We start from the raw sequence: 25,980 nt of genomic DNA, 5'->3' as shown, positions 1-25,980 counted from the left end.
AGTTTTGGTCTAATATGTGGTTTAGATTAGCACTGATGTGAAGAAATGTCTCATATTAGAAGTTTACCAAATCTTACATGTTCTTATATAAGGAGTTAAATTATTCTTCATATTATTTATTAGTTTTATGATGACGTTGAACTTGCTTAACAAAATAGGTTACTAATATTTTTCTCATTAGGGTATTTTTCAAAGAGAGGTGCTTGGGGTGGTTGCTTGCCCGTGCCCCTCCTTTTAGACTATGATATATGGATTCAATCTTCTTCCCTTTTATCGCTTCGGCCATGGCCCAGCTGTTGCCCTTTTTCTAACTTTAAACGAGACTAGCTGGTTCAACTTGCAACGTGTTGAAGATGATCATATCATATATATGACGCAAGCAAAAACCCAGTCAAGCTCTGATGGCCTAGAGTTTTTATTTGGACAATATATATACACACACAGAGGGAGCCTTAGAGGGTGGATTTCCCCTTTTTTTTCTTAAATACGGATATTCGAACTGTTTTATTCTTTAAAATGTGTTTCAAAGATCATCCTTGCACAAATATTAGCCAAATTAAAAATATTTGAGACATTTAATTGAATTAAAAAAAATTGACGAACATTATGTTCTAAGAAACATTAAAATTTTATCGTAATAATTAAATAGGCAAATAGTTTTGGGTTGAAGTAAATTGTCGAACATCTCTCTACAATATAGCAGTCTAGTTGGATGGATGGATAGAGTAGATAATTTCCTTGATTATCAAATTGCAAGGATGATCTTGAATCGAGATTTACAAAATAAACGGTTCGGAACGTTGAAATTCGATATGGAGTAGATCTCCCAACTAATCTAATATTTTTCATAAAACGTGATCCCTTCCCTCAAAGGATATATATATATATATATATAAACAAATAGATGGCAAGAATAATGTTTTTGTTATTTTTTTATAAACTGAAATGAAAAAAACACCCCTTATAATTTGCCTTCTTTTTTACCATATAAGAACCAAGCCTCTTTTTTATTGTTATAATTAGTCTTCTGTTTTACCGTATAAAAACTATACCCTCTTTTTTGGTCAATTGGTCTAATACAAGGTCTGCCTGTACAATTTAGAGCAAGATCTAATTTCGAGTCATGACTTAAAACTTTTCTTCAAATCTAATGTGATAATCATTTATTTATCAAAGCTCATAAACAAGTTTTGTGCTTATGATATAATCATTTCTATACTAAAAATTTAAAGATCCACCACTCGTTTGATTAAAATTTTCCATGCCAATACAAAAAAACAAAATCTTTATTTTTTCTCCCATTAAATAAAATTGAAATGATTTTGCCTAATTTCTTTTGTATGGCTTAAAGACCCCTCCTAGTCTAAATTGTTGGCTCCAACATTGGTCACAATGTGCACGTACAAAGGCAACAAGCTCAGGCAATCAGCAGGACATCGGTACAAACAATAACCATAGCCATTAGCCTATCAACATCGACTAGAGTGAATGTACTCCCTTTTGCACCAAAGTTCGAATCTATTGCTCTACAGTTCACATTAGTTTAAAGTAAAATATATTTTTAGTCCGGAACAAAACGAACCCTGAAGTATTACCTGTTATACTTCTACTTGATTATTTTCTCATACAAAACCAAACTTCTTCAAACGGGCCCGCCTGACAAAGCCCAAAAACAAAAGTTTGACTACCTCCCCGGCCCACTTTCCTCCACGGCCCTTGTCTGCGTCCGATTTCACCCGCTTCTTTTTTCCCTTATACCACACTTCCAAGTCCCGACCTTCATTCTTCATCTTCTTCCTCTAATCCTTTTCTGGTTCTCATTCGCCTGTAATTTCTTCGTTAACTCGCCCCTCTTTCTCTCTTTTTCTTTCAAATCCGATTGCAACCCCACTTTGTACTTCAATCGGCTTCCTTCCCGCAGGTATGCCTAATTTAGGGTTTAATTTCTGAATTTTCTGTTAAGCATTAATTTATCATATTTAAGTTCTTTCAATTTCTGCTTCTGATTTTTTTGGTGCCTTTGAAATTGAGAATCTGTGGACCGTGAGCATTTTGGTACTAAAAGCCTGGTCCCTTATTTTATTTTCCAGCTATGAATATAATCACCAGTTAGGGTTTTCTGATTGGTTTTTTGTTTTTGATTTTGGGTTCTCAATTTATGAATTGTGTAGTCAGAAATAGGGACTGATTAGTTGTTTTTGTTGGATTAATTGCGGTTTAACAATGATGACATGTTGTGTTCCTGTATCAAACTAATATTGCTGGACTTTGCTAGGTATTAGCGTTGATTTTTCTTCTGAAATATGTTAGATTGAAAACAAACTGTGCTTTCCGAATTCCCATTTTCTTTGTTAGAACCATTTTTGAGTAGAAATTCTTATGACTGAACCACTGGAATAGTAGTAAAATTTCATCTGGTGCTTAAAATTTCCTTTCACTGTCCTGTTGGCTGTTGCTATCTCCCTTTCCATTATCTTTGTAATTCATTAGAGTTTCCGTATATTTTTGGGAGTCTCTGAAGTGCTGAGTTTTGATTTTCAGATTGATTCGGCACCAACTTGGGCACCAACTGTTGGAAGCTTGGGGGTCTTGAACCTGAAAGAATGGTGAGTTGTTTATTTGTTTTGTAGTCAATACTAATTCTATTTGTGTGCTATAACAAATTTTAAAGCAAGCATGAAATTTTGATGTATTTATGGTGTAATTGCAGGCGACACTTGCTGATTCATTTCTCGCCGACCTTGATGAACTATCTGACAATGAAGATGATATAATTGTGAGTAACATCTGCCCTTCGTATGGGAAAATATGACCATAGAGGCTAGTCAGGGAGATGTTAAAATCATCTCTCTCTCAATATCTGCACTGTAAGTCATTGTATAATTTTTTTTTTCCTTTCAGGTTGAAGATGATGCTGATGCTGGAAATATGGAAGAAGATGTTGATGGGGACTTGGCTGATTTAGAAACACTTAATTACGATGATCTGGACAGTGTTTCAAAATTGCAGAAATCACAAAGATATACAGATATAATACAGGTTTGTAATATATGAATGCCTTATTTTTTTTGTGCAGTATTAGTATTGATATCTTAATGTTATTTTGTGTACAAGCTTCATTGCTATATTGTTTCACTTTGTCCGTAGCTTCCTATTTCTTATGCTGATATATGACCCGTGCTGATATATGTGCTTCATATATCTTATGACTTAAGTTTCTACGCAATTTTGTCCTTTCTAGTCTTTAGGTTGTCGTTCAGTAGGTTTTTCCTGGAATGTGCATATTGGCATATATGTAATGGTAATATGGTGTTTAAATTGCAGAAAGTGGAAGGTGCATTGGAGAAGGGTTCTGATATGTCAAATCATGCAATAGTTTTGGAAGATGATCCGGAATACCAGCTGATTGTGGACTGTAATGCTTTGTCTGTTGACATTGAGAATGAAATTGTAATCATCCATAATTTTATTCGGGACAAGTATCGTCCAAAATTTCCAGAGCTGGAATCACTTGTGCATCATCCAATTGATTATGCTCGAGTTGTTAAGAAAATTGGAAATGAAATGGACGTAACCCTTGTTGATCTGGAGGGGCTTCTACCTTCAGCAATTATTATGGTTGTGTCAGTTACAGCATCAACTACAAGTGGCAAGCCGCTTCCAGAGGATGTCCTTGCGAAAATAGTTGAGGCATGCGATCGAGCCCTTGCTCTTGATTCAGCAAAGAAGATGGTGCTTGATTTTGTTGAAAGTAGAATGGGCTTTATTGCGCCAAATCTGTCTGCTATTGTTGGTAGTGCTGTTGCGGCAAAACTTATGGGGACGGCTGGGGGTCTCACATCCTTAGCTAAGATGCCAGCTTGTAATGTTCAGCTTCTTGGTGCTAAGAGAAAAAACCTTGCTGGGTTTTCCACTGCAACATCACACTTCCGCGTTGGTTATGTTGAGCAGACAGAAATATTTCAATCTACACCTCCTTCATTGAGGATGCGTGCATGTCGGCTCTTGGCTGCAAAATCAACACTTGCAGCACGGGTGGATTCCACAAGAGGAGATCCTTCCGGGAACACTGGAAGGGCATTCCGGGAGGAGATTCGTAAGAAAATTGAGAAATGGCAGGAGCCTCCGCCTGCAAAGCAACCTAAACCACTTCCAGTTCCTGATTCTGAACCTAAAAAGAAGAGAGGTGGTCGCCGACTAAGAAAGATGAAGGAAAGGTAGTGTATTTTTCTATTGTTTTATACTTCTCAGTAATTGTTGATTCATGTACTGATATTTACTAATACAGGTATGCGATAACGGACATGAGGAAACTGGCAAACAGGATGCAATTTGGTATACCAGAAGAGAGTTCGTTAGGTAATCTTCTCTTATGTTAGTAAATTTGAATTTTAGATTGGTATTATTCATATCTACATGGCCAAATAAAGGGAGGGGAAGGAGATCCTTTCACCTACAATATCATGTACATCCTCTCACCTGCAGTATGGGTAGCTCACTTGTTCATTAAGGTGGTGACAATGTGAGCCCCATTTACATGAAGGATATTGGGATCTGTGCAATTGCATGGAATATGTTACTATTGCTATATCTTAATTCTCATTCTGTTGTCGTCCTTGATAATAGGGGATGGACTGGGTGAAGGTTATGGAATGCTTGGTCAGGCTGGGAGTGGCAAGCTGCGTGTATCAATGGGTCAGAGCAAACTTGCTGCAAAAGTTGCTAAGAAGTAGGCTTTTCCTACCTTTCTTTAGTTATGGTTTTTCTTTTATTTCTAAGTGAACTGTCATCAATCTTAATGTGGTTTTCATTGATGCGAAAATTTTACAATGCTCCTTTATGGCCGTTATATCCTTGCTTCTTAATGGTCATTATATCTCAGTCATTGGATCCTTGACCAAGGATACAACGGACAAAAACCCTGGTTTATAGAACATACTCTGGACCATACTAGAAAATTCCGTCATTTATCTTTGAGTCGTATTGATTTATACTATTTATTGGTCGTAGTATGAGATAGACCTTCGCTGATATCATGAGCTGCATATTCTTGTTAGGTTCAAGGAAAAGAATTATGGAAGCAGTGGTGCTACGTCTGGACTAACTTCAAGTTTGGCGTTTACACCTGTGCAGGTTGACTTGACTTCTTACCTTGCACTTGAGTTCTCTCTCTTATTTACAAATGCATTGGTTTCCAAAGCTTAAGTGACACAGAAAGTTGTTTGGAAACTCATACTCAATAACAATTGTCATTTTTCCTGCAGGGTATTGAGCTTTCAAATCCACAGGCTCATGCGCAGCAGCTTGGCGGCGGAGCTCAAAGCACCTACTTCTCAGAGACGGGAACATTTTCAAAAATCAAGAGGATCTGATCCAGACGCATACAGAGGAAGTTTTCATGTATCCTTGAGAATTTGCTGGTTGCCAATTCCATGAACACTTAAGTCGAAAAGTGTAAATGACTAGATGAAGTCGTATTACCTCGTTCTTGTGATATAGTAGTTGTTTACCTTCGGTGGATGATAATAAGAGTGGATGTGAGTTCAGAGATCAATTTTTTTTTTTATCAGAAGATGTACTAATTCGTAGTACTTTCTTGGCCTTGCCCTTGCCCTTACCCTTACCCTGTTTTATGTGCATTACAAAGTTCGTGGATTAATGTCTACTTTTCTCTCAAATATTTATTCATAATATATTGGACTGCAATATCCAATCAAAATTAATTTTCTGTGTATTTTAAAATTTTTTTCTGTAGTAATGGTATAGAGAGAGAGCCAGTCTTGTACGTGGGGGCAAATTTGGTAATACATTTGACTAGAAATTGGTATTTCGCTTCACTCATTTGACGAGTTTGATACATATTTATTACCTTGTCTCGTAGTTGTAAATATATCACTGTATCAAAAAAGTTGGTTTGCCTTACTAATCGATAGCAACTTATTCTCTTTAGTAACTGCTCAATTCAAACTCGAGTTTAAGGAAGCGTGTATATTGCCTTGGCCATTAAACCTAACACGTTATATGTCAATTCTACGAAACATATAACATGGCGTGATGGGCGCATTGCCGCATGGCGTTCTTTACCAAGGAAATGAGGACAAAAACTTACAAGTTTTTATTTAATTGGTACGGGACACCACTGTACCATATATGTAAGCTTTCGACTCAGGAGCAGATTTGAATTTGAGGCTACCTTTCAACTTTCGGAAAAAAAACTTAGCACAATACCAACTAGCAAGGTGACAAAATTTATGGGAAATAATTTCGGCACACCCCTTCTTCCCTTGTGCACAATCCTAACTTACAGAAACACGTTAATCTTAGAACCTACAATACGTTGTATTAAAAAGTTGGCATTCCTTTCTTCCAAGGTCAAACTTAGTATTCTTGAATTTTAAGGGAGACACCAAACTGAGTACGATTGCCTGTTAATCTTTCATTTTGTTTCATAATATGGGACATGTTACATTTTCAAAGAACCTGGATAAAAAGGGGTTAAAGGAAAATCTTCACTCGCATAAGAACTTGAACTAACGACGAAATCAAGTGATATTAGGAAAAAAAAAAAATTATATGATTAGCAATCTGTTTCCGCAAGCACTCTTCCTCAACGCTAAGAGAGGTTGACCGGCAGTGCTTGAGATTGAAACATTCTATAAACTCGTCTTCGTTTCTTCTGCGTGCAAGTAGACTATATGCTCTTCATTTACAGTAACACCACTACCATGGCAACTTGGCAAGCCAGTGAAAGAATATCCATGGCCTTCATACGTAAGATACACAGATGATATAAGAGAGACCCTATATTTGTTTCCACCCGCTCCACCCCTGAGGAAGTTTCCACTTTCTATGCCAATATATTGACACTCTTGACCATAGCGGGAACCCAAATTTGTAATCGAGGGGCCGGTCAGCTGGCCCCCCTACTATCAAAGGCAACCATACATATCTCGAGTCTCTCAAGTCTGCCGGGTTCCATCTATCTGCCATGAAGATAAATGAACCAGGAAATCCCGGCACAGGAAGCACAAATGTGCTCTGTGCAAAAAATGTGGTAAGTCGAGACACTTTGTTCCCTCCAGCGCAGGGGGTTCCCATGGTCTCCCATGGCCCCATGATTGACTCTGCTGCATGCGCCAGTGCCTCATTAGGAGCCCATCCGGAGCAGCCTGAAGTAATCATGTAATAAGTTCCTTCATGCTTGAATAGAGCCGGGGCTTCCCGACGTTGTCCCACAAAAATTCTTCTCATGACGTTCGTCACGTGAAGGTAATCTTCAGTCAATGGTCCAATATGAAGTTCATTATTGTGGTCGGAGGAGTATATTAGATAAGCAACACCATCATCATCTTTGAAGATTGTCATGTCCCTGCTATCAAATCCATGGGGTTGTTGGCTGTAAAGATAGTCAAAAGGACCAGTTGGGTAATCACTAATGGCAATGCCAACAGAAGCTTTGGTATAGTTAACGTCATCAATGTGCATCCACATAACGTACTTCCCTGTATGCTCATTGTAAATCACTTTCGGCCTCTCAAGAACATTGAATTCATGGAGATCATGTGTTTTATTTTCTTTTTCTGCTGCCAATACAATACCTTCATTTTTCCATTTCCATAAGTCGTTGGAAGAATAGCAACCCACTCCCATGATGTCGACCTAAATAAAAGACAATACAGAAATTCAATGCTTAAATTTTATAAAAAAACTCCGGCTGAAAAAAAAAAAAACGGATGAATTAAAAAGGACTCATAAGTGCAGCAATGGTGAACAAAAGTATGCATCTAATTATAATGCTACGTAATGAAGTCTAGAATAGCAACACATGGCTTACTGGAAATCTAGCAACACTTACTGAAAAATGAAAAAACACCATACCCTCACTAAAATAAGTGAACCGTCAATTTCATACACAAATTTTCAACCCCCAAAATCCATATTGAACAACTAAAGCTCTTCTATTTTTTTTTTTAAACAATACAGTATGTCATTTTAACAAAAAAGTTCATGCTTTCCAACTTGAAGGGAATAGAGTTTTCAGATCCCACTTTTTGGTCAGATAGTTGTCATTGCACTTTAAAGGCCTTGATCCACAATCACCTACTTTACCAAGCAAATCCGCCAGATCTTTCACTTACACGGTTCTCACCTACGAAGGAGAAGATTGCATCTTTTGTGCAGATTCCAACATGAATACAGAAAGGCAAATTGAAACCCAGGTAGCATAAATTCTAGCATGGTGTTACAAAATATTCTCAGTCCAGCAAAACATGCAGGCCTATTGATTTTTAGGTAAATGATTTAGAGTTGGTGAATCCATAAAGCCTACATGAAGTTGCTTGCTACATCTTTAATATATCAATATAGTTTGAATCATAAACCCTGAAACTGAACTTTAGGGCTACTCAAACGCTTTCTCATCAGGATTAGCCAAGTGGATGATTTTACAGTATTCAAATGAAAGGCTCTAATCAACAGGAGCTACTTACACAAGAAATCCTACATCTCAAAACATACCATGTGAACGTGTTACTAGAAATTGTTAAAGCGATAGCACATTATCAGATGCAACCTAAGAGTTAGGTGGATATCAGGGGTGGCCCTAAAGGCCCATTGCAAATTGCTGCAGCTTTTGCATCATCTTAGGTCTATTTTTTAATTCCTTAGTGCGATATGTTTTCTAATTGCTGCTCTGCAACTACTTCATAATATTAGTATATTTTTTTCTTTATGATCATCTGTCATGGTGTCACTGTATTTTGTAAGTAGAAGTAACTCATTCAATAGACTTGGATAGAGATATGGAAAGAGACTGTATTAACAAATATGGAGTACTTGGAGCTAACAGAAGACTTGGCGCAAAACCCAACGTAGTGGCGTTTTAGGATTCATACAGCCAACCCCACTTAGTGGGACAAGGCTTGGTTGTTGTTTTTATTGTTGTTGTTGTTGAAGTTGTTGAAGTGATGTATTCACTAATCGACTAGGGTAAATTTCTTTCTTACTCCAAGTCATTATCTTAGTAATAGAATACAGTCATGACTATAACATGCCAATTATGCTGCCAACCCTAAATGCAATTTTCAGTTCAAGAACCAACAAATATGGGATCACCACTGACTATTGCATCCCCTGAACTTTGGTTCTTTGGCATTGTGCAATTGTAAATGGCTTTTCACTTCTAATTTTCTACTTTCCCACCACACCTATTTAATTGTTATAAGTCGGCAAGGTATGTACAAGGTAGGGGAATAAAGTCAAATACAAAACAGAAGTAGTAACCTGAATAGCAACTGTAGTTCCATAATCCATAGTTGATATCAACTAATATGAAGGCAAAACTCTAAATTAGCTTCATTTAGATCAGTATAAAATTGGATTTCAAGGTTAATTTATTCACAGAGAAATCACAGATGCAATTAAGATCTATATTTAGCATCAACTACATAACCCCAATGTTGTAAAGAGACCAAACAATTAATGTGTGGAAAATAGCAATTTCATCCCTAACAAGCCATAAGGACTGACATTTTAAATCAAAACCATAGTTGAGCGTATGACTATTCAGAGGAAGGTAAATCACTTACCCGAGCTGCTCCTTTTTTGTGAGCATGATATGTGGGCCCATCTTTATACTCCCCATACCAATAGTATGTCCTTGATTTTTCATCGAATAAAATACCACCTCCATGGGCTTGAATAGGATTTCCATCAGTATCCATCCAAATCCTTCCAGGGAAGTAGTAGTAGCTGTCATTTCCTGTGTCCTTCATTGGATCAATATCAGGCTTCAGGGGAAAGAATACGTGTCTAATTTGAGAATTCTCATCAAGAAATTCATCAATCAGAGGAGTTGGTCGCCTTAGTTTTCTTTTTGCAGCATGTGGGGGTCGCTTTCTCTTCGGAGGAATTTGGATGTTTTCCTCTTCCACCTGTTCAAGTTCATTGAACTGTGGGTGATGACTCACTTGGACTTGAATTTCTCCTCGCAACCTATCCTTTGGCTGAACAAGAGTGTACAGATGAAACATAAGAAGACATCCCACCAAGCTCCACACCACCACAGACGTTGAACAGATGTTCCCTGCATTGCAATGGAAATTGGTTAGTTTCCTGTATTTGTTCCTCATCCTTTTTATTCTCTGCAAGATAATGCTGCAGTTAACAAAATGAAACCTAGGGATATCCAATAAAACCCAACCAAATACAAGTCACAGGCTCACAGCCACGCTGACCTATATGGCACAGCAGTAGTAAGTCCGCTTGAACATTTATGAAAACAAAAGAACTTCAACACAAATTGGGACTAAAACAGTCTCAAATGATTTAGATTTACACTTATTTTCATAGTGATATACATTCATCAACCCTCCGTCAACGGCTGAATGTGCATAATTTACTACTCGCCCACGCTGTGTAGTCAACCCTTAACTAGTTTCTTATTCAAAATGTACTGCAATACACAGTTGAACTTACTATAATAAAATTCATAAAATACTAACAGAGCTAATTGCAAATGAGACAACCAGGAACTGACAACAGAAACCAATGACTTAGACCCATTTCGGAAAACAGAACGAACCCACTTGGAAAATTCACCTAAAAACCACATTAACCACCACAGTTTAAGAATCCAGACATGGGTTTCCTAAACGCAATAAAAATCAGAACTTCCACCACCCAGAAGCAGAAAAAGTGACAAAAATCAAAGAAAGAACTTACCTGAAAACATCTGGAGCATGAATTTGTGCTCAAATTCCTGGGTTTTGCTACTGATATTGTTGCTCGACCACTACTTGAACAAAGTGGGAAACTAAAAAGAATCCAGAGAGAGCAGAGAAAAAATATCTTGGGTCTTCTTTTTCCTATGAAATTGGATCTCAAGGTTGATGATGTTGACTTGGGACCGAATGAGGTCTGTGTTGTTTGAGAAAGATACATCTGGAAGATTTTGAAAGCAAAACTTTTTTTATTCCTGGATTCTGAATTAAATATTTACTTATTGAGCAACCATCTTCCATATATATATATATATATATATATATTTTGTCTTTTTTGGGTCACAAGAGGAATTCATTGATAAAGGACGGAGCCATAAGCTCCAAAGCATAAGACAAAGACTAGAACAGCACCAGCCACGAGGTTGCGGTCAGGATAGAGCAAGACAAAAATTAAAGAGGTGTGTGAATAACACATCTCAAAAATAAACAAAACAGTCAAAAGGTTTGAGCGGCTAACTATACGAGACTTGAAGCGAAGCTTTAGTCACCACCCTGATCAAACCAATGTTATAAAAATCCTAGTGAGGTAGTCCATGGATGGAAATAATGTGGACAAGAGCAAATAGGGGTCTGGGGACCCAGACTTTCGAACGCATCCTTCTTTTATAATGCGAGGCAACCCAGTCAGGTGCAAAATTCGCTTGGCGGGGAGAATCCAGGACCACTTCAAGAACTGGAACGGGTGGCTTATACTACGAATTTGGATTAGAATGGGGAATTTGGACCATCAAGATTGACTCTTTGTACCATTGATATTTAGAACAAGCTCGGCCGAGTCGGATTTGAAAAAAACCCTGGTGAGGTTATTTTGCATAGTCGTCTCCATGGCAACGAGTGGCCCTTTGAACTCAGTGTCCAGGGGGAAAACAGCAACACCCCTAGCTCCCTTACATGTAATCAAGGCATAATCATCCCTGACAACCACACTGAGACCCACATTGAGAAGAAGATTCATCCACGAGGCGTCACAACCCATTGGGTTGAGGGGTAGTTTGAGGTGCATTGAAAAACTCGTTGGCGGCCGCCGTCGTGAGTTTCATCGTTTTGTAAGGGGATGGTATCACGTTGTTGAAACTTCCATGACATCTAGATTTCCAAATTTCCCAACATAAGAAGGAGACTGAAGTTAAAACTCTTGTCAAGGACATTTAATTACCATCCACCAATTTTGGTAATGCCAGTAGCCATCGATCAAAGGTGGTTACAGATTAACGATCAATGCGGCAATTTAAACTGGACGCAAACCAAACCGCCGAGGTCCAAGGGCTAAGGAATAAGATATGCTCGACTATCTCGGGGAATTGCTTACAAATGGGACAGAACGGATCACCCCGGATACGGTGACGATAGAGACCCTTCATAGTGGGTAGACACTTTGCAATCCTCCAAAAGAAAAAACTTGATTTTGGGTACAGTTTCCATGCCCCAAACCAAAAAACATGATCAATAGAGTGAGATTGATTAAGATTTGAAGTGAAAGGAGGGTGATTGTCCAAGTTAATCGCATGACCAAAGGCATAGCCAGATTTAACTAAATAATCTCCATTAAGGGACCATGGCCAAATAAGACGATCAAGAGTGGATAGATCCCCCATAAGTATTGATTTAATTGCCTCACCTTCCGAGGTAGAAAGAAGATTGTGCATAGGCCCAAGGTTTCATCGATGGTCAGCAACTGAGGTCATATCACGTACAATCGTAGCCAAGTTGTCGGGAAATCAGAGTGGTAGGGTGTAGGAGACCATTTGTAGTAGAGGTGAGTCATTTATCTTGACAAATATGAACTTTTCTACCATCTCCAATCTACCATCTTTCCCCATTTACAATGACAGCATGACCCTGTAATAGACTACTCCAAGCCTATGAGGCATAGGATCCCCTAGTGGCATTGAGGGCGTCACCAAATGGAAAGTAGCGGCCACAGAGAATGCGGACCCATGAAGTTGCAGGTTCAAAGATAAGGCGTCAAAATTGCACCAATAGGGCAAATTATAATTCAAGAGGCTCCTGAAACCCAATCCCCCCACACTTTTAGGAGCACAAATGGCCGACTAATTCTGCCAATATATTTTGCGCAATGAGCAACCACTTATATTCTGACAAACAGTTGATCAATTACCGAATACCTAACTTTTTCATTGTAAGGCCGCCATTAGTCTTGCCTTTATTGAAACTAGCGTATGGGCACACATAAAGTGTGTGAGAAAATTTTTTATTTTTGTTTTTGAAATAGAATGAGAGAGAAAGAGTCATAGAGAATGTGGGAGTGGGAAGTGTTTATTTTTTATTTTTTATTTTTAATTATAGATATGTTAGTAGAAGAGGCTTTGAAAAAAAAAAAGCAAAATTTGGTTGTGTGAAAATACATTTTTGCCCCATATTTCTTATTCATGTTCTGTTTTAATTAAAGGGTTAAACTTGTAATTTCATAGGTTTTTGGTTGACAATGAGTGCTTTATTAATTAGTAGAGATTATCCAACAAAAATAATAACTTGATATAACTATCCAATATTTAAGGATTATTTAAAAATAGTTATCTATAATATTTTAAAAGGAAAACTAAGGGAAAACTCAAAAAAACTTTAGTTTTAATGAAAAAAGACAAATAAAGGTGTGGTGGATAGTATCAAGAAAAGGTAAAAATATGGTTTTTCGTTAAAAGTGAACAGTAACGGGAGTGTTTCATTAAAACTCCCTATTTTAAAAGATTGAAATTAATTTAAAATTTTTTCAAATATTGAATAGCCATCGGCACCTAACAAAAAAACAAATTCTGAAATTAAAAGAAAAAAATAAAATAGGAAAATAGAGAAGAGGGGCGCGACAATAGTAGAAAGAAAGAGAGATGTGTAATTGTGAGGTATGTATGTAGACATGTAAATTTCGTTGCATGCAAATGATACATCACAAAGCTCCACGTGACATATGACTCATCACAATTGGACAAGTTATTAATGACATGTGGCACAAATCAAGCAAAGGAAGCACACAACCTTCCTAAAATTTGGCACAAGGGAGAAAATATCTCTTAAAATCGGCAAGAGGTCCAAATTGCTCCCAAAACTAGAAAGAAAGCTAAAACATCTTCACAAAATAAGCAAGAATTGAAGATTGCTCACAAAATAGGTAACAAGCCCTATAATTCAGCCAAGCAAGGGAAAGTGGCTGAAATTAAGACACAAAACATGCCTAAATTCTCCCATGGACGAATCAAGACACAAATCAAAGCCAAATTCACCCAAAGGCATGGCTTTGGAAGTCTATAAATACAAGGTCCCAAGACAAGCATGAGGTTGACAATTTCTACATTGAAAGGTCGAAATTCTCACAAAAAGAGAACCTCTGCCAAATCTTTGAAGACTAATACGCTGCCAAAGCTCTCTTCAAAGAATATACAACCAAAGCCAAAGCTTTCTTTCGACCTAAGCCAAAGCATTCCCTTGAAGAATCAACAAGCACTTGTGCCGATTCTTTCAAGACTTTGTTGCAAGCGCAAAACTTGTAATGACGTTCGATTCAAGATTAAGTTGCAAAGACCCTTGAATCAATGAAATCCTACATCAACACTACCTTTTTCGTAGCTTTAAGGTGAAGACTATCCACGCATTGTTTCAAGCTCAAAATTTGAAACAATCATTCAATCGTTCGTCCTAGATCAAGTCATCGCGACCTTTGAATCAACAACCTACGCATCTACATTAAATTTGAAGGCTACATCAGAGGAAAATTGTAAACAGAGATTGTAACCCTACAAATTCATCAATACAAATCTACTTTGTACACGTGTTCTCGTTTTATTTGTTACAGAATTTTCGTGTTTACAGTGTATTATCTCACCTCATTGTGCCTTTATTTATAGTAGTAGGGAAGATAAATTTCTTACCCTACTATGATTTACACGATCACATTCCTAATTTAATAGGACTGCAACACTCCCCTTTGAATGTGTAAATTCTTAACCAAATGGCGTATCAGGTCTTCAACGATGAAGTAAGTATAATTAATGAATTTGTCGGCATAATGAGCGAATGTGAGTCTCAAATCAATGGAAGAATGCATAAAAGGTAAAACTCACAAAACCTTGCTATCGTAAAACCCAAGGTGGGATAAAAACCCATAGACTAAAAGTCAAAACTATACGTTTTCTGGAAGCAAATAGAAAAACTCATAAGGGTATGACCAGTCCATGATGGGTGCCTCGTCAAAACCTAGTTAGATAGTAAAAACCTAGTGGGAAAAATGCTTATAATCGTAGAGAAAAAAGTACATTAAGATCAAGTGAGTATACTTCTGGATACTCCCCTTGAGTTTGACAAAACTTACAAATGAGAACTACAAGCATTGCATATGAATAGTTAGGCATACCAATTCTTTGTACAAGCTTTTAGAAAGATGACTTCAGCAGTGACGTCTTGATGTCGACAAAGTTGTCTGGGATTGACTTGCATAACTTCAATCTCCTAATGCTTTGCTGATGTAGACGCAATATGTCTTGGCGTTGACTGCGTTGATGTATCGTGTCTTGGTTGGGTTGATACATGCGACATAGTCTTCATGGATAGTCGTTGGGACTCAACGATGGATGAAAACAGCAAATACTTCGAATATGCTCAACAAGATCTTTTAACCATGTCTCATATGTGGCGTAGTGAAGTGAGGTAAGTCTTGGAACAATTCAAAGATTTCACAACTAAGGTCATATTGTGGACCTTCAAGATATTGCGATATCCCTACTGGTAAAGACATAACCATTCGGGGATATGTTTTATGCGGGTTTGATAAGCAATCAACGTCAACATAACAAATAAGGCAAACATCATTCCAAGGATCAGCTCGAATCCACTTGGGATGCATTGGGATTAGCCCAAATTCGTAGTACCTTTAAGGTAGCGGAAAAACGTCTTTAATACCAATTCGGTGACTGCGTTTAGGCGCAATGTTGCATCTTTACGAATAGATCAACAACGAATGAGATGTCCTATTTAACGCAATGAGCTACGTACAATAAAGTGCAAAGTTGAACTCAGCTATGGAACTTCGGATTCCATAACCTCTTCAAGGATCTCATTTGCATATAGTGTATGGAAGATCATAGGTATACTCAAAGGTAACACATTCGAGGTGTAGTTCAACTGGTAGACCAAAGTGTGACATCCCACATCGCCCAGGGGAGTGATCCTTATATGTATATTCACATCTCTACCTAGTACGAGGCCTTTTGGGAGCTCACTGGCTTCGAGTTCCGTAGGAACTCAGAAGTTAAGCGAGAAGAGGGCTAGAGCAATCCCATGATGGGTGACCCACTGGGAAGTTGCTCGTGAGTTCCCAAAAACAAAACCGTGAGGGAATGGTAAGCCCAAAGCGGACAATATCGTGCTACGGTGGTGGAGCGGGCCCGGGAAGTGGTCCCCCCCGGGCGGGGATGTGATAATTTGGTATCAGAGCCTAACCCTGGTCGCGTGTGTGCCGACGAGGACGTCGGGCCCCTAAAGGGGGTGGATTGTGACATCTTACATCGCCTAGGGGAGTGATCCTTAAATGTATATTCCCATCCCTCCCTAGCATGAGGCCTTTTGGGAGCTCACTGGCTTCGGGTTCCGTAGGAACTCCGAAGTTAAGTGAGAAGGGGGCTAGAGCAATCCCATGATGGGTGACCCACTGGGAAGTTGCTCGTGAGTTCCCAAAAACAAAACCGTGAGGGAATGGTAAGCCCAAAGCGGACAATATCGTGCTACGGTGGTGGAGCGGGCCCGGGAAGTGATCCGCCCCGGGCCGGGATGTGACATTTGGTATCAGAGCCTAACCCTGGTCGCGTGTGTGCCGACGAGGACGTCGGGCCCCTAAGGGGGGTGGATTGTGACATCCCACATCGCCCAGGGGAGTGATCCTTATATGTATATTCACATCTCTACCTAGTACGAGGCCTTTTGGGAGCTCACTGGCTTCGAGTTCCGTAGGAACTCCGAAGTTAAGCGAGAAGGGGGCTAGAGCAATCCCATGATGGGTGACCCACTGGGAAGTTGCTCGTGAGTTCCCAAAAACAAAACCGTGAGGGAATGGTAAGACCAAAGTGGACAATATCGTGCTACGGTGGTGGAGCGGGCCGGGGAAGTGGTCCCCCCCGGGACGGGATGTGACACAAAGTATCATCAAAACAATGCTTGAACATCAAGTCAAGGCATAAACGAGTTTTCCCAAGATCCATCATCTTAAATTCCATCTTTAAGTGCGAGACAATTTTCTCAAGTTCTTCTAGAGTCTTAGTGAGATTCATGTCAACAACATAAACTGCAACTCTAGCAATTTGAAATAAAACTTCATAGTTTAACACGCAATGGCATAATTCATATCCCTAACTGATCAAATAATCACTTAGACGGGTATACCACATCAATCGAATTGCTTCAATCCATAAATGAACGCCTCAAATAAATTGAGAGAGTGTTCCATGGTTTGGAACTATTTGAACTAATCCATGTAATTCTTTGAGAACTTACATGTAAATCTCCATATCAATATCCCCATGGAAAAACACTAACAACATTCATAGTGCTACAATCAGTCACAGAACATTTAAGAGAAACCTTGCGCCGTAAGGCGTGCATCATATCGTACTATTTCATTCATCTCATTACGCTTCCTTTCCCACTAGTAACATAACAGGGTTACCTTGGGCAGTGTAGGAACGATAGGTCCAAACACATTTTGGTAAGAAATTTAACCCGGATTGTAATTTCAATTGTCTAATCAGTTCTACGTTGTCACTAATCAACGAAGCACGGTTCGATATCGTCCCTTTTCATTTATGTCAGTAGCTACCATATAAGTGAAAACATCATTGATGATAATCTCATTCCAATTCCATTATCTCATCCAAACTAGGATATTGGAGCAAGAACTTCAAGTCTTGGGAGTAATCTGGATTAATCTCATGAGATGGAAATGATTTGATGCAATGATCGAGTATAGATTCATTTTATGTCGTGACTTTCCTTTTCTAGGGAAGTGAATCCTATGAACCGAGTGATTTGTCATGCTTCAGGCCGAGACAGATTGATTGGTTATCCATCAATGTACCAGACCATCCAACAAGGGTGGCCAAACTGTCCAACAGAGGTGATACATCATTCGATGATGTTAACTTGATGTCCATTAAGTATGTCTACCCTTGCAGGCATGTTTGCAGCTGGTATATGATCTCGCCACTTTAGCTAGATCAAAAGAATGTGTTGGGAGCAACATTGTGAAAGCTAAAATACATCACACTTGCTTATCACACTTATGCGGTACGGGATTGAGATGCGATATAGTGGGTAACGTCCTTGTGATGTTCTACAAGAACGTTGACGTTCTTATCTTCCCCTAACGGCAAGAATACTATCTCATTGAAGTGATAATCCACAAATGAACGGTAAAGAGATCATATGCAAAGGCTTTAAAAAGCTAGTGCGAAGGAGAATCATGATCGAAAAAAGATTCATATCCTTTTTTGAGGACCCATGTTGGTATGTTGTGGCAGCGCAACTTGGCACATAGAATGTACACCCAATAGCATAAGTATGAAACGTCAGGTTCATACCCAATAACCAACTGTAACGTCGAAATGGTTGGGTAGCAATGGCCTCAAGGCGAACCAACATAGCTACGTATAAGATTGCATAGCCCTAAATCAGATTTATAAACTTCAGAATTATACTCATTCATGGACGTAATCATGGTGTGCTTTAGGCAATATCTTTCATGATTAGATGGTCCATAGAAGCGATCCAAAGAGTCATGGAATCCTCATTCGAGAGATATTTCCGTTTGTTATGCTTCGGGCATAAGCCTTCGTATGAAGATCATAGCAGAGGCTTATTCAGCTCTTCGGTTCCATTGTTGGCTAAAATGGTTTCTCAGCTTCTTGAGAGTCAAGTGGAGATTCATGTCTTGTACCCACATAAAGTGGTTTCTGTTAAGAAACATCCAAATCAGTGAAATCGAACTTGTTACAGTTCGACAATCCACTAAATGGAGAGAACAAGATTATGATTGGTGCTATAGAAATAAGATATCCATAAAAACATCAAAGTTAGAACATTCAGGTTCTAATACATGGTTTTCATGAAAAACGTCAGGTTTTCATGGGTGTATTGTTTTATGAAAACTTCGGGCTTCAAAGGCACTAAATTTGAAGCTACGGGTTCAATTTAGTTTATGAATGTTTAGTTCATAAAAGAGAGGTTCCCACAAGAACACAGAATACAATATATAACTAAGTGTAGTGGATTTGGGTTGCTTCAAGAACTCAAGTGTGAATACTTTAGGACTACGAAAAAGAGTCAGCGGTTCAAAAAAATAAAAATAAAATAAAATATAGAATCGTTAATGTCCAAAAGTAGGCTTCATGTTAATAATTTTGGATATCTTGTCAGATTAGTGGACTGCTGGTTATTTTAATTAATTCAATAAATCGAGACCATTCACGGTCGATCATAGGAGCAAAAATAACATTCATCTAGGCCCATTTATTGTTTAATGTTGGTTGCAAGCCACACAAGAAAAATAAAGCCACCCTAAATCCTCGGGTTGGCTACGATGGGCAGCCCAATAACCTGCAAAGCAAGCTGCATGCTAGCTGCGATGGCACGGGTAATAATATTTAGGCTGTGAGGGACAGTAGCCCAGCATCAGGCTGGCTGCGGGCTGAAACAAAAGAGAAACCAGCCCCAGATTGGGCTAGGGGTATCGGGACGCTGCGGGCCCATATATGTTGATCCAAGGCAAGCCCAAAACTGGAGGGCCAATCTGGAAAATAATTTTCAAGCCCAAACAGTAGGTTGGGATGGCATGTGGGTTGAGCACCGAGACGCCCAAGGCCTCGATGGGTTGATCCAAACACACCCCAGCGATGTTGGGTGCGTGCAAGTCGGAGAAGACGATGGCGCCACCACTGATAGTAGTGGTCATAGACGGCGAGACGAGCCAGGGTTGAACAGGAACCCTAGGATTCACAACGGAAGAGCTTCTCGACATTGGTGGTGACGAGGGTGTTCCAAAACCAGTGAAATTCAAAACGGATTTCACAACTTCATCGAGATTCAACCGGAATCTCAAGGTTGGAAGTTGAATACGACATCCAACTGTCGTGCATTACCAGAAATCTGTGAAAAAAGACGGCAGGGGTTCGACTTCAAGCAAACCCGAGGGTTGGTGACAAAGACGACGGAAAACGTTGTCATTTCTGGATTTTGGCGGCCCGGCTCGTCGACTTCTAGCCGTGGCTCAGCGAATGGCTAGGGTTTAAAAACCGCTTTTTTCTCTATGTTTTTTCGATTTTTTTTAAGGTTTTCAAAACCCAAAAAATAAAATAAAAAATAATTATGCTTCTATTTTATTTAGATTCTTTGACTCACCATTCCACATAGAGATATATAATTGCGTAATGCATGAACATACATATATATCGAAAGGAAAATATAAATGTAGGGGGTTCATACATCATGGGAAATGTTTTCATGCTTCACGGTCTTTTCAAATATCCTAATTTATTTTAAAGAAACCTGATTGGCAAAAAACAATTGAGCCTTCGAATTTGTAGAAAATCCTTCTCAGAAAGCCGGAATTGCATCTCCAATTCGTTGTATCACGTTCAACAAAGAAAAATTAAATTGAATCAATACCATGTAGATCTATTCAATAAAATAATAAATTAATCATAAAAAGAATGATTAAAACGTAATACTTCCTTGATTGAACAGCGTCAAGAGCGTACTGATAACGTGTTCTAAGCCTAATTTATTGAATCGTATAAAGGAAAGAGAGAGGGGAGTGCGGCAATAGTAGATAGAAAGAGAGAGATGTGTAATTGTGAGATGTATATTATCTCACCCCCATTGTGCCTTTATTTATAATAGTAAGGAAGGTAAATTCCTTATCCCCAATAGGATTACAACTCTAATAAGATAATATCTAGGCTAAGAGATATCTCATATATGTATGATAGGATTTACACGATCATATTCCTAATCTAATATAACTACAACATTTTCCAAGTAATGAGGTACATTGCTTTTTGAAAAATAGAGGTGTATTTTTTGTTTCTTGATTAACAAAATAATATATGGTTGTCTTTTGATGTGTCAATCTCTCTTTTCTATATTATTTTTATTAACTAATATAAAAAAAATAGTAAAAATTAAAGTTTTATCAGGAGATTCTGCAGTTATTACTATGCCAAATTCCAATCATGTTTAAGCTATACAATTGAGAGAATAAATAAATAAAAGTACATAACAATAATTCCTAGAACATCAATAGGAAAATGAAACATAACAATAATAAATCAATCTTATGTAAAGGCTTTTCATTCTGGTGTTAATTTAGTGAAGCACTTTAGATACAATGTTGGAATGTAAGCATTGCAGTTGAATTCACGAAGGATCCCTTGAAACTGCAGAAGCTTTAGTTCTGTTCTTCCTTAGTAAATGAATGGTTCAGAATAGAACTAGCTTATATGCTACATGTTTGCCATCTGCCATAGCAGATAGACGTTTTAAGTTGGTCATGTGCACAGCACGTGAGTCATGTTTGAAACTTTGAAGGGAGCTTGGGATATCCTCCAGCAAGAATTCAAAGGTGATAGCTTAAGTTAGAAGTGTAAAATTGCAAGGGTTGCATGGAGACTTTGAGTACACTAGGATAAGAGATGATGAATCTTTGTTTGCATATCTTACTCGTTTGTTTGATACCATAAATCAAATGAAAAGTTTTGGTGAGGAATTATCTAGCGAGAGAGTAGTTCAAAAATTGCCTAATAAGCTTGCCTTGATCCTATGATTCGATTGTCCTGTGATTGAGCATTCTAGGTATCTTATACTCTTGAGGTGCAAGAAGTTGTAGCTTCATCGAAGGTTTTGAACAAAGGTCGGATAGACATTGTGAGAACTCAATTGAGAAGGCATTTGCTAGCCGAAATGTAGGTTCTAAGTATCCTAAATCTCGGTCTTTGGATCTTTGAGTTGTGCTGATTTATACTATTTATTCGTCATAGTGTGAGATAGAGCTTCACTGATATCATGAGCAGCATATTCTTGTCAGGTTCAGGGAAAAGCATTATGGAAGCAGTGGTGCAGCATCTGGACTAACTTCAAGTTTGGCGTTTACGCCCGTGCAGGTTGACTTCTTACCTTGCACTTAAGTTCTTTTCTCTTATTTACAAATGCATTGGTTTCCAAAGCTTAAGTGACATAGAAAGTTGTTTGGAGACTCATACTCATTAACAATCGTCATTTTTCGTGCAGGGTATTGAGCTTTCGAATCCACAGGCTCATGCGCACCAGCTTGGCAATGGAGCTCAAAGCACCTACTTCTCTGAGACGGGAACATTTTCAAAAAACAAGAGGATCTGATCCAGACGCATACAGAAGAAGTTTTCGTGTATCCTGAGAATTTGCCGGTTGCCAATACCATGAACACTGTAGTCGAAATGTGTAAATGATTAGATGAAGTCGTACTTCCTCATTCTTGTGATATGGTAGTTACTCACCTTCGGTGGATGGTAATAAGAGTGGATTTGACTTCAGAGATCAATTTCAATTTTTCAGAAGATGTACTAATTCAAGCTGATATATGTGCTTTCTGATAGACATATATTGTGTGGCTGAGATACTGCCACTTGTATTCATATTAGAGAGTTTGTTAGGATCTATGAGAAGTGTATAAATACTGTTGTATGAGATTACTTAGCTAAGAAGAAAATCAATATACTGAAAGTTTCTATTTTCTACTTCTTTCTCTTTAGAATCTCTCGACTACCTTCTTTCTCTCACTACATTTTATGTAGGTTAACATGGTATCAATCGTCATTAAAGCTTGATCAGCTTCTTCGATCCGAGTCTTCCGCAGCTTCTTTGTCTTCCTCTGAATTCTTGCTTCGTGAACGGGTGTCTTGATCTATTTAACTTCGTCTTCTCTGATTTCTCTGGTTTTCTTGCTCCCTGGTGTTCTGCAACTACGATCTGGTTGCATCTTCGCCTTCTTCAATTTGTGAACTCCAGGTGTTTGGTGCATTGTCTCAGAGAATTTCTGCAGAGATTTGGTTGTTGTACGAAGTGTCATTCAGCAACAATGGTAACTGCTTCTCAACTTCAACTTCTTCAATCTCCAATAACTGCCCTAGTTTCATCAATTTCTACATCTGTGAATGTTAAGTTGGATGATTCGAACTATCTCAATTGGCACTTTCAAATGAAATTACTGCTTAAGAATAATGGAATTCTAGGTTTTGTCGACGGCACTTACCCCTGTCCTCCTCGACAATCTGGAGACTCTAGTGTTAATTCTTCCAACTCCACATTTTCTTCTGATAGTGATGAATATTTGGTTTGGATGATGCATGATAAAGCTCTGATGCAGTTACTTACTGCTTCTTTGAGTCCTATGGCTATGTCTTGTGCCATTGGTAGTACAAGCTCTAGGGATCTCTGGATTCGATTGCAAGAACAGTTCTCCACTGTCTCCAAGACTAGCATATTCCAGATGAAGTCCAATCTACAAACTATTAAAAAGGGATCTGATTTTGTTGCACAATACTTACAAAAAATCAAAGAGGCCAGAGATTATCTATCTGCTGCTGGGGTGTATTTTGTTGATGAAGATATTGTCATTCTTGCACTAAATGGCTTGTCACCAGAGTATAATACTTTTACAACCGTAATCTGGGGGCGTGAGAATGTTATATCTCTGAAAGAGTTTAGGACACAATTACTTGCTGAAGAAGCTATTCTGGAATCTACTATTAATGTGCCATTTATGACTGCTATGGTTGCAAGTAATTCACCCCAGCGGGCCCCTAATCAATCTAATTTTGTATCTGGTGGATTCAAGCAATTTAATTCTTACAAAAACAAGGGCAGGGGCAGGTTTCATCAAAATAACAGGAATTATTCATCCAGGCCATATTTTCCCACCCAAACACATGTTCTTCAAACTCCAAGCCTGGGTGTTCTTGGTTCATTTCCTCATCAGCAGCAATCCAGTCCTTCTGCTCCCCCATTACTATCCTGTCAGCTTTGCAACAGTGATGGCCATTCTGCGCCATTCTGTCCATCAAATTCTCTTGCGAAGTTAAGATGTCAAATTTATGGCAGGTTGAATCACAGTACATGGTTCTGCTTCTACAATGACAAGGGTCCTAACTATATTGGTGCTGGAAATAGTTCATCTCACTCTCAGATGGCTTCTTATCAACAACACAGGAATCAATATTCTCAGATGTCTTCTTATCCACATCAAGGATCCTCATCACAGTTTCATGCCCAACAACAACTTCAGTCTCAAGCACCAATGCAAGCATTCCATACTATGGTGACACACCCATCTCCTCCAGTTGCATCTTCATCTAATTCTCAGGTGTGGATAACTGATTCCGGCGCAACAAATCATATGACTGCTGATCTCTCCAACTTGTCTCTCGCCTCTCCTTATCCCACTAATGAAGTCATTCAAACTGCCAATGGTGAAGGTTTGCCTGTATCCCACATTGGTAGTACTATTCTAAAACCATCTATACATACTATAAAACTGAATTCTGTGTTATATGTCCCTAAATTAACACAAAATCTCCTATCAGTACATCGAATCTGTTTGGATAATAATTGTTGGCTTTTTTTTTATGCCTTCTGTTTTTGGATCCAGGACAAGGTCACATGGAGGGTGCTCTATAAAGGGTTGTGCTGTAATGGACTCTACCCAATCTCATCTCTAGCCAATGTGTATCCTGCAACTTCTCAAAGCATTGTTCCAAATAAAGCTTTACTTGGTCAGCTTGTTACCTCTACTACCTGGCACAATAGATTAGGCCATCCATCTAATTCTGTTGTGTCTCTCATGTTGCATAAGTCAAAAGTTGCATTTACCAAAGAATCCAATCATGTTATGTGCCAAAGTTGTCTAAAGGATAAATTCTGCAAACTTCCTTTTGCATTGAGTGTCAATAAATCTGTAACTCCTTATGAAGTAGTGTATAGTGATCTTTGGGGTCCTGCACCTTGTGAATCTGTGGATGGATATAGGTACTATGTTACCTTCATTGATGAATTTACCAGGTATTCCTGGATATTCCCTTTGATTAATAAATCAGATATTTGTGCCACCTTTATTGGTTTTCATGCTTATGTTCTCACTCAATTTTCTGCACACATTAAAATATTGCAAAGTGATGGTGGTGGTGAGTACATTAGCAAGTCTCTTCAATCCTTTCTTTTCCAAAAGGGCATTTCCCATCACAAGTCTTGTCCTTATACACCAAAACAAAATGGCATGGCTGAGCGAAAACACCGACATGTTATTGAAACCACAATTACTTTGTTGCAAACAGCTAAACTACCTTCCCAGTTTTGGTCATTTGCATGTCAAACCGCCATTTATCTCATTAATAGAATGCCTACTCCCCTCCTACATAACAAGTCTCCTTTTGAAGCTTTATAGGGTTTTGTTCCAGTGATTCATCACTTGAGAACATTTGGTTGTGCTTGTTATCCTTTCTTACGACCATAAACTACTACCAAACTCCAAGCTAAGACTACAAAGTGTGTATTTTTGGGGTATGCATTAAACTTCAAGGGGTTCATCTGTTATGCAATTTCTCAACATAAATTTTTTGTGTCTAGACATATGGTGTTTAGTGAACATGATTTTCCTTATACAGATTTATTGACACAAAGCACAACCCACTCTATCAATTATGTTCCCATTACTGCTATGCCATCTCTGCCTGTGGACTGCTCACAGAATGTAGTCACCATTCCCTCATCTAATACGTTCATTCCTCCCACATCCCCTTTACTTGATACACAGAGCTCTACTCAGTCCATTACTGGTGCAATTTCACCCACTAATCACATCCCTGTGGCACTTGATCATAGTCCTGATTCACTGCAAGTGGTTCACTCCATACCATCATTAAATATACATCCTATGCAGACTAGGAGTAAGAATGGTATCAGCAAGAAGAAGGTTCTTTTGTCTACACTTGCTCCTTCTATGGATGTTGACTTGTCCATGTGTGAACCCAAAACTTACAAATCTGCTATCAAGAGTTTTGTGTGGTTTTAAGCAATGAAGGAAGAGATCAGTGCTTTGTATACTCAAGGAACATGGAGTTTAGTTCCTTTACCAACCAACAAGAATTTAGTAGGGCGTAAATGGATTTTCAAA

General features: G+C 38.5%; 2 protein-coding genes across 2 annotated transcripts; one reads left to right on the top strand and one right to left on the bottom strand.

Annotated features, from left to right (window-relative positions):
• Window positions 1–1,752: 1,752 nt before the first annotated feature.
• LOC103952649 (U4/U6 small nuclear ribonucleoprotein Prp31 homolog) lies at window positions 1,753–5,723 on the top strand. Its single transcript, XM_048575620.1, has 9 exons — window positions 1,753–1,921; window positions 2,542–2,606; window positions 2,711–2,776; window positions 2,902–3,039; window positions 3,325–4,217; window positions 4,289–4,359; window positions 4,627–4,729; window positions 5,058–5,133; window positions 5,265–5,723. The coding sequence occupies exons 2-9, from the start codon at window positions 2,604–2,606 to the stop codon at window positions 5,370–5,372; spliced, it is 1,458 nt and encodes a 485-aa protein (XP_048431577.1). The 5' UTR covers window positions 1,753–1,921; window positions 2,542–2,603; the 3' UTR covers window positions 5,373–5,723.
• A 698-nt stretch (window positions 5,724–6,421) lies between these two features.
• LOC103952651 lies at window positions 6,422–11,003 on the bottom strand. The gene is made up of 3 exons (XM_009364302.3): window positions 10,723–11,003; window positions 9,588–10,084; window positions 6,422–7,659 (listed from the first exon to the last, which is right to left on the bottom strand). Exons 1-3 carry the CDS (start codon window positions 10,739–10,741, stop codon window positions 6,802–6,804), a joined length of 1,374 nt encoding a protein of 457 aa, XP_009362577.2. The 5' UTR covers window positions 10,742–11,003; the 3' UTR covers window positions 6,422–6,801.
• Between the last annotated feature and the right edge of the window lie 14,977 nt (window positions 11,004–25,980).

This window comes from the organism of the source record quoted next, unplaced genomic scaffold, assembly GCF_019419815.1.
Source record: "Pyrus x bretschneideri cultivar Hongxiangsu unplaced genomic scaffold, Pyrus_bretschneideri_v1 Contig8, whole genome shotgun sequence".
Lineage (NCBI taxonomy): Eukaryota > Viridiplantae > Streptophyta > Magnoliopsida > Rosales > Rosaceae > Pyrus > Pyrus x bretschneideri.
Note: the sequence above shows the minus strand (reverse complement) of the source record. Positions and strands in the feature narration are given on the sequence as shown.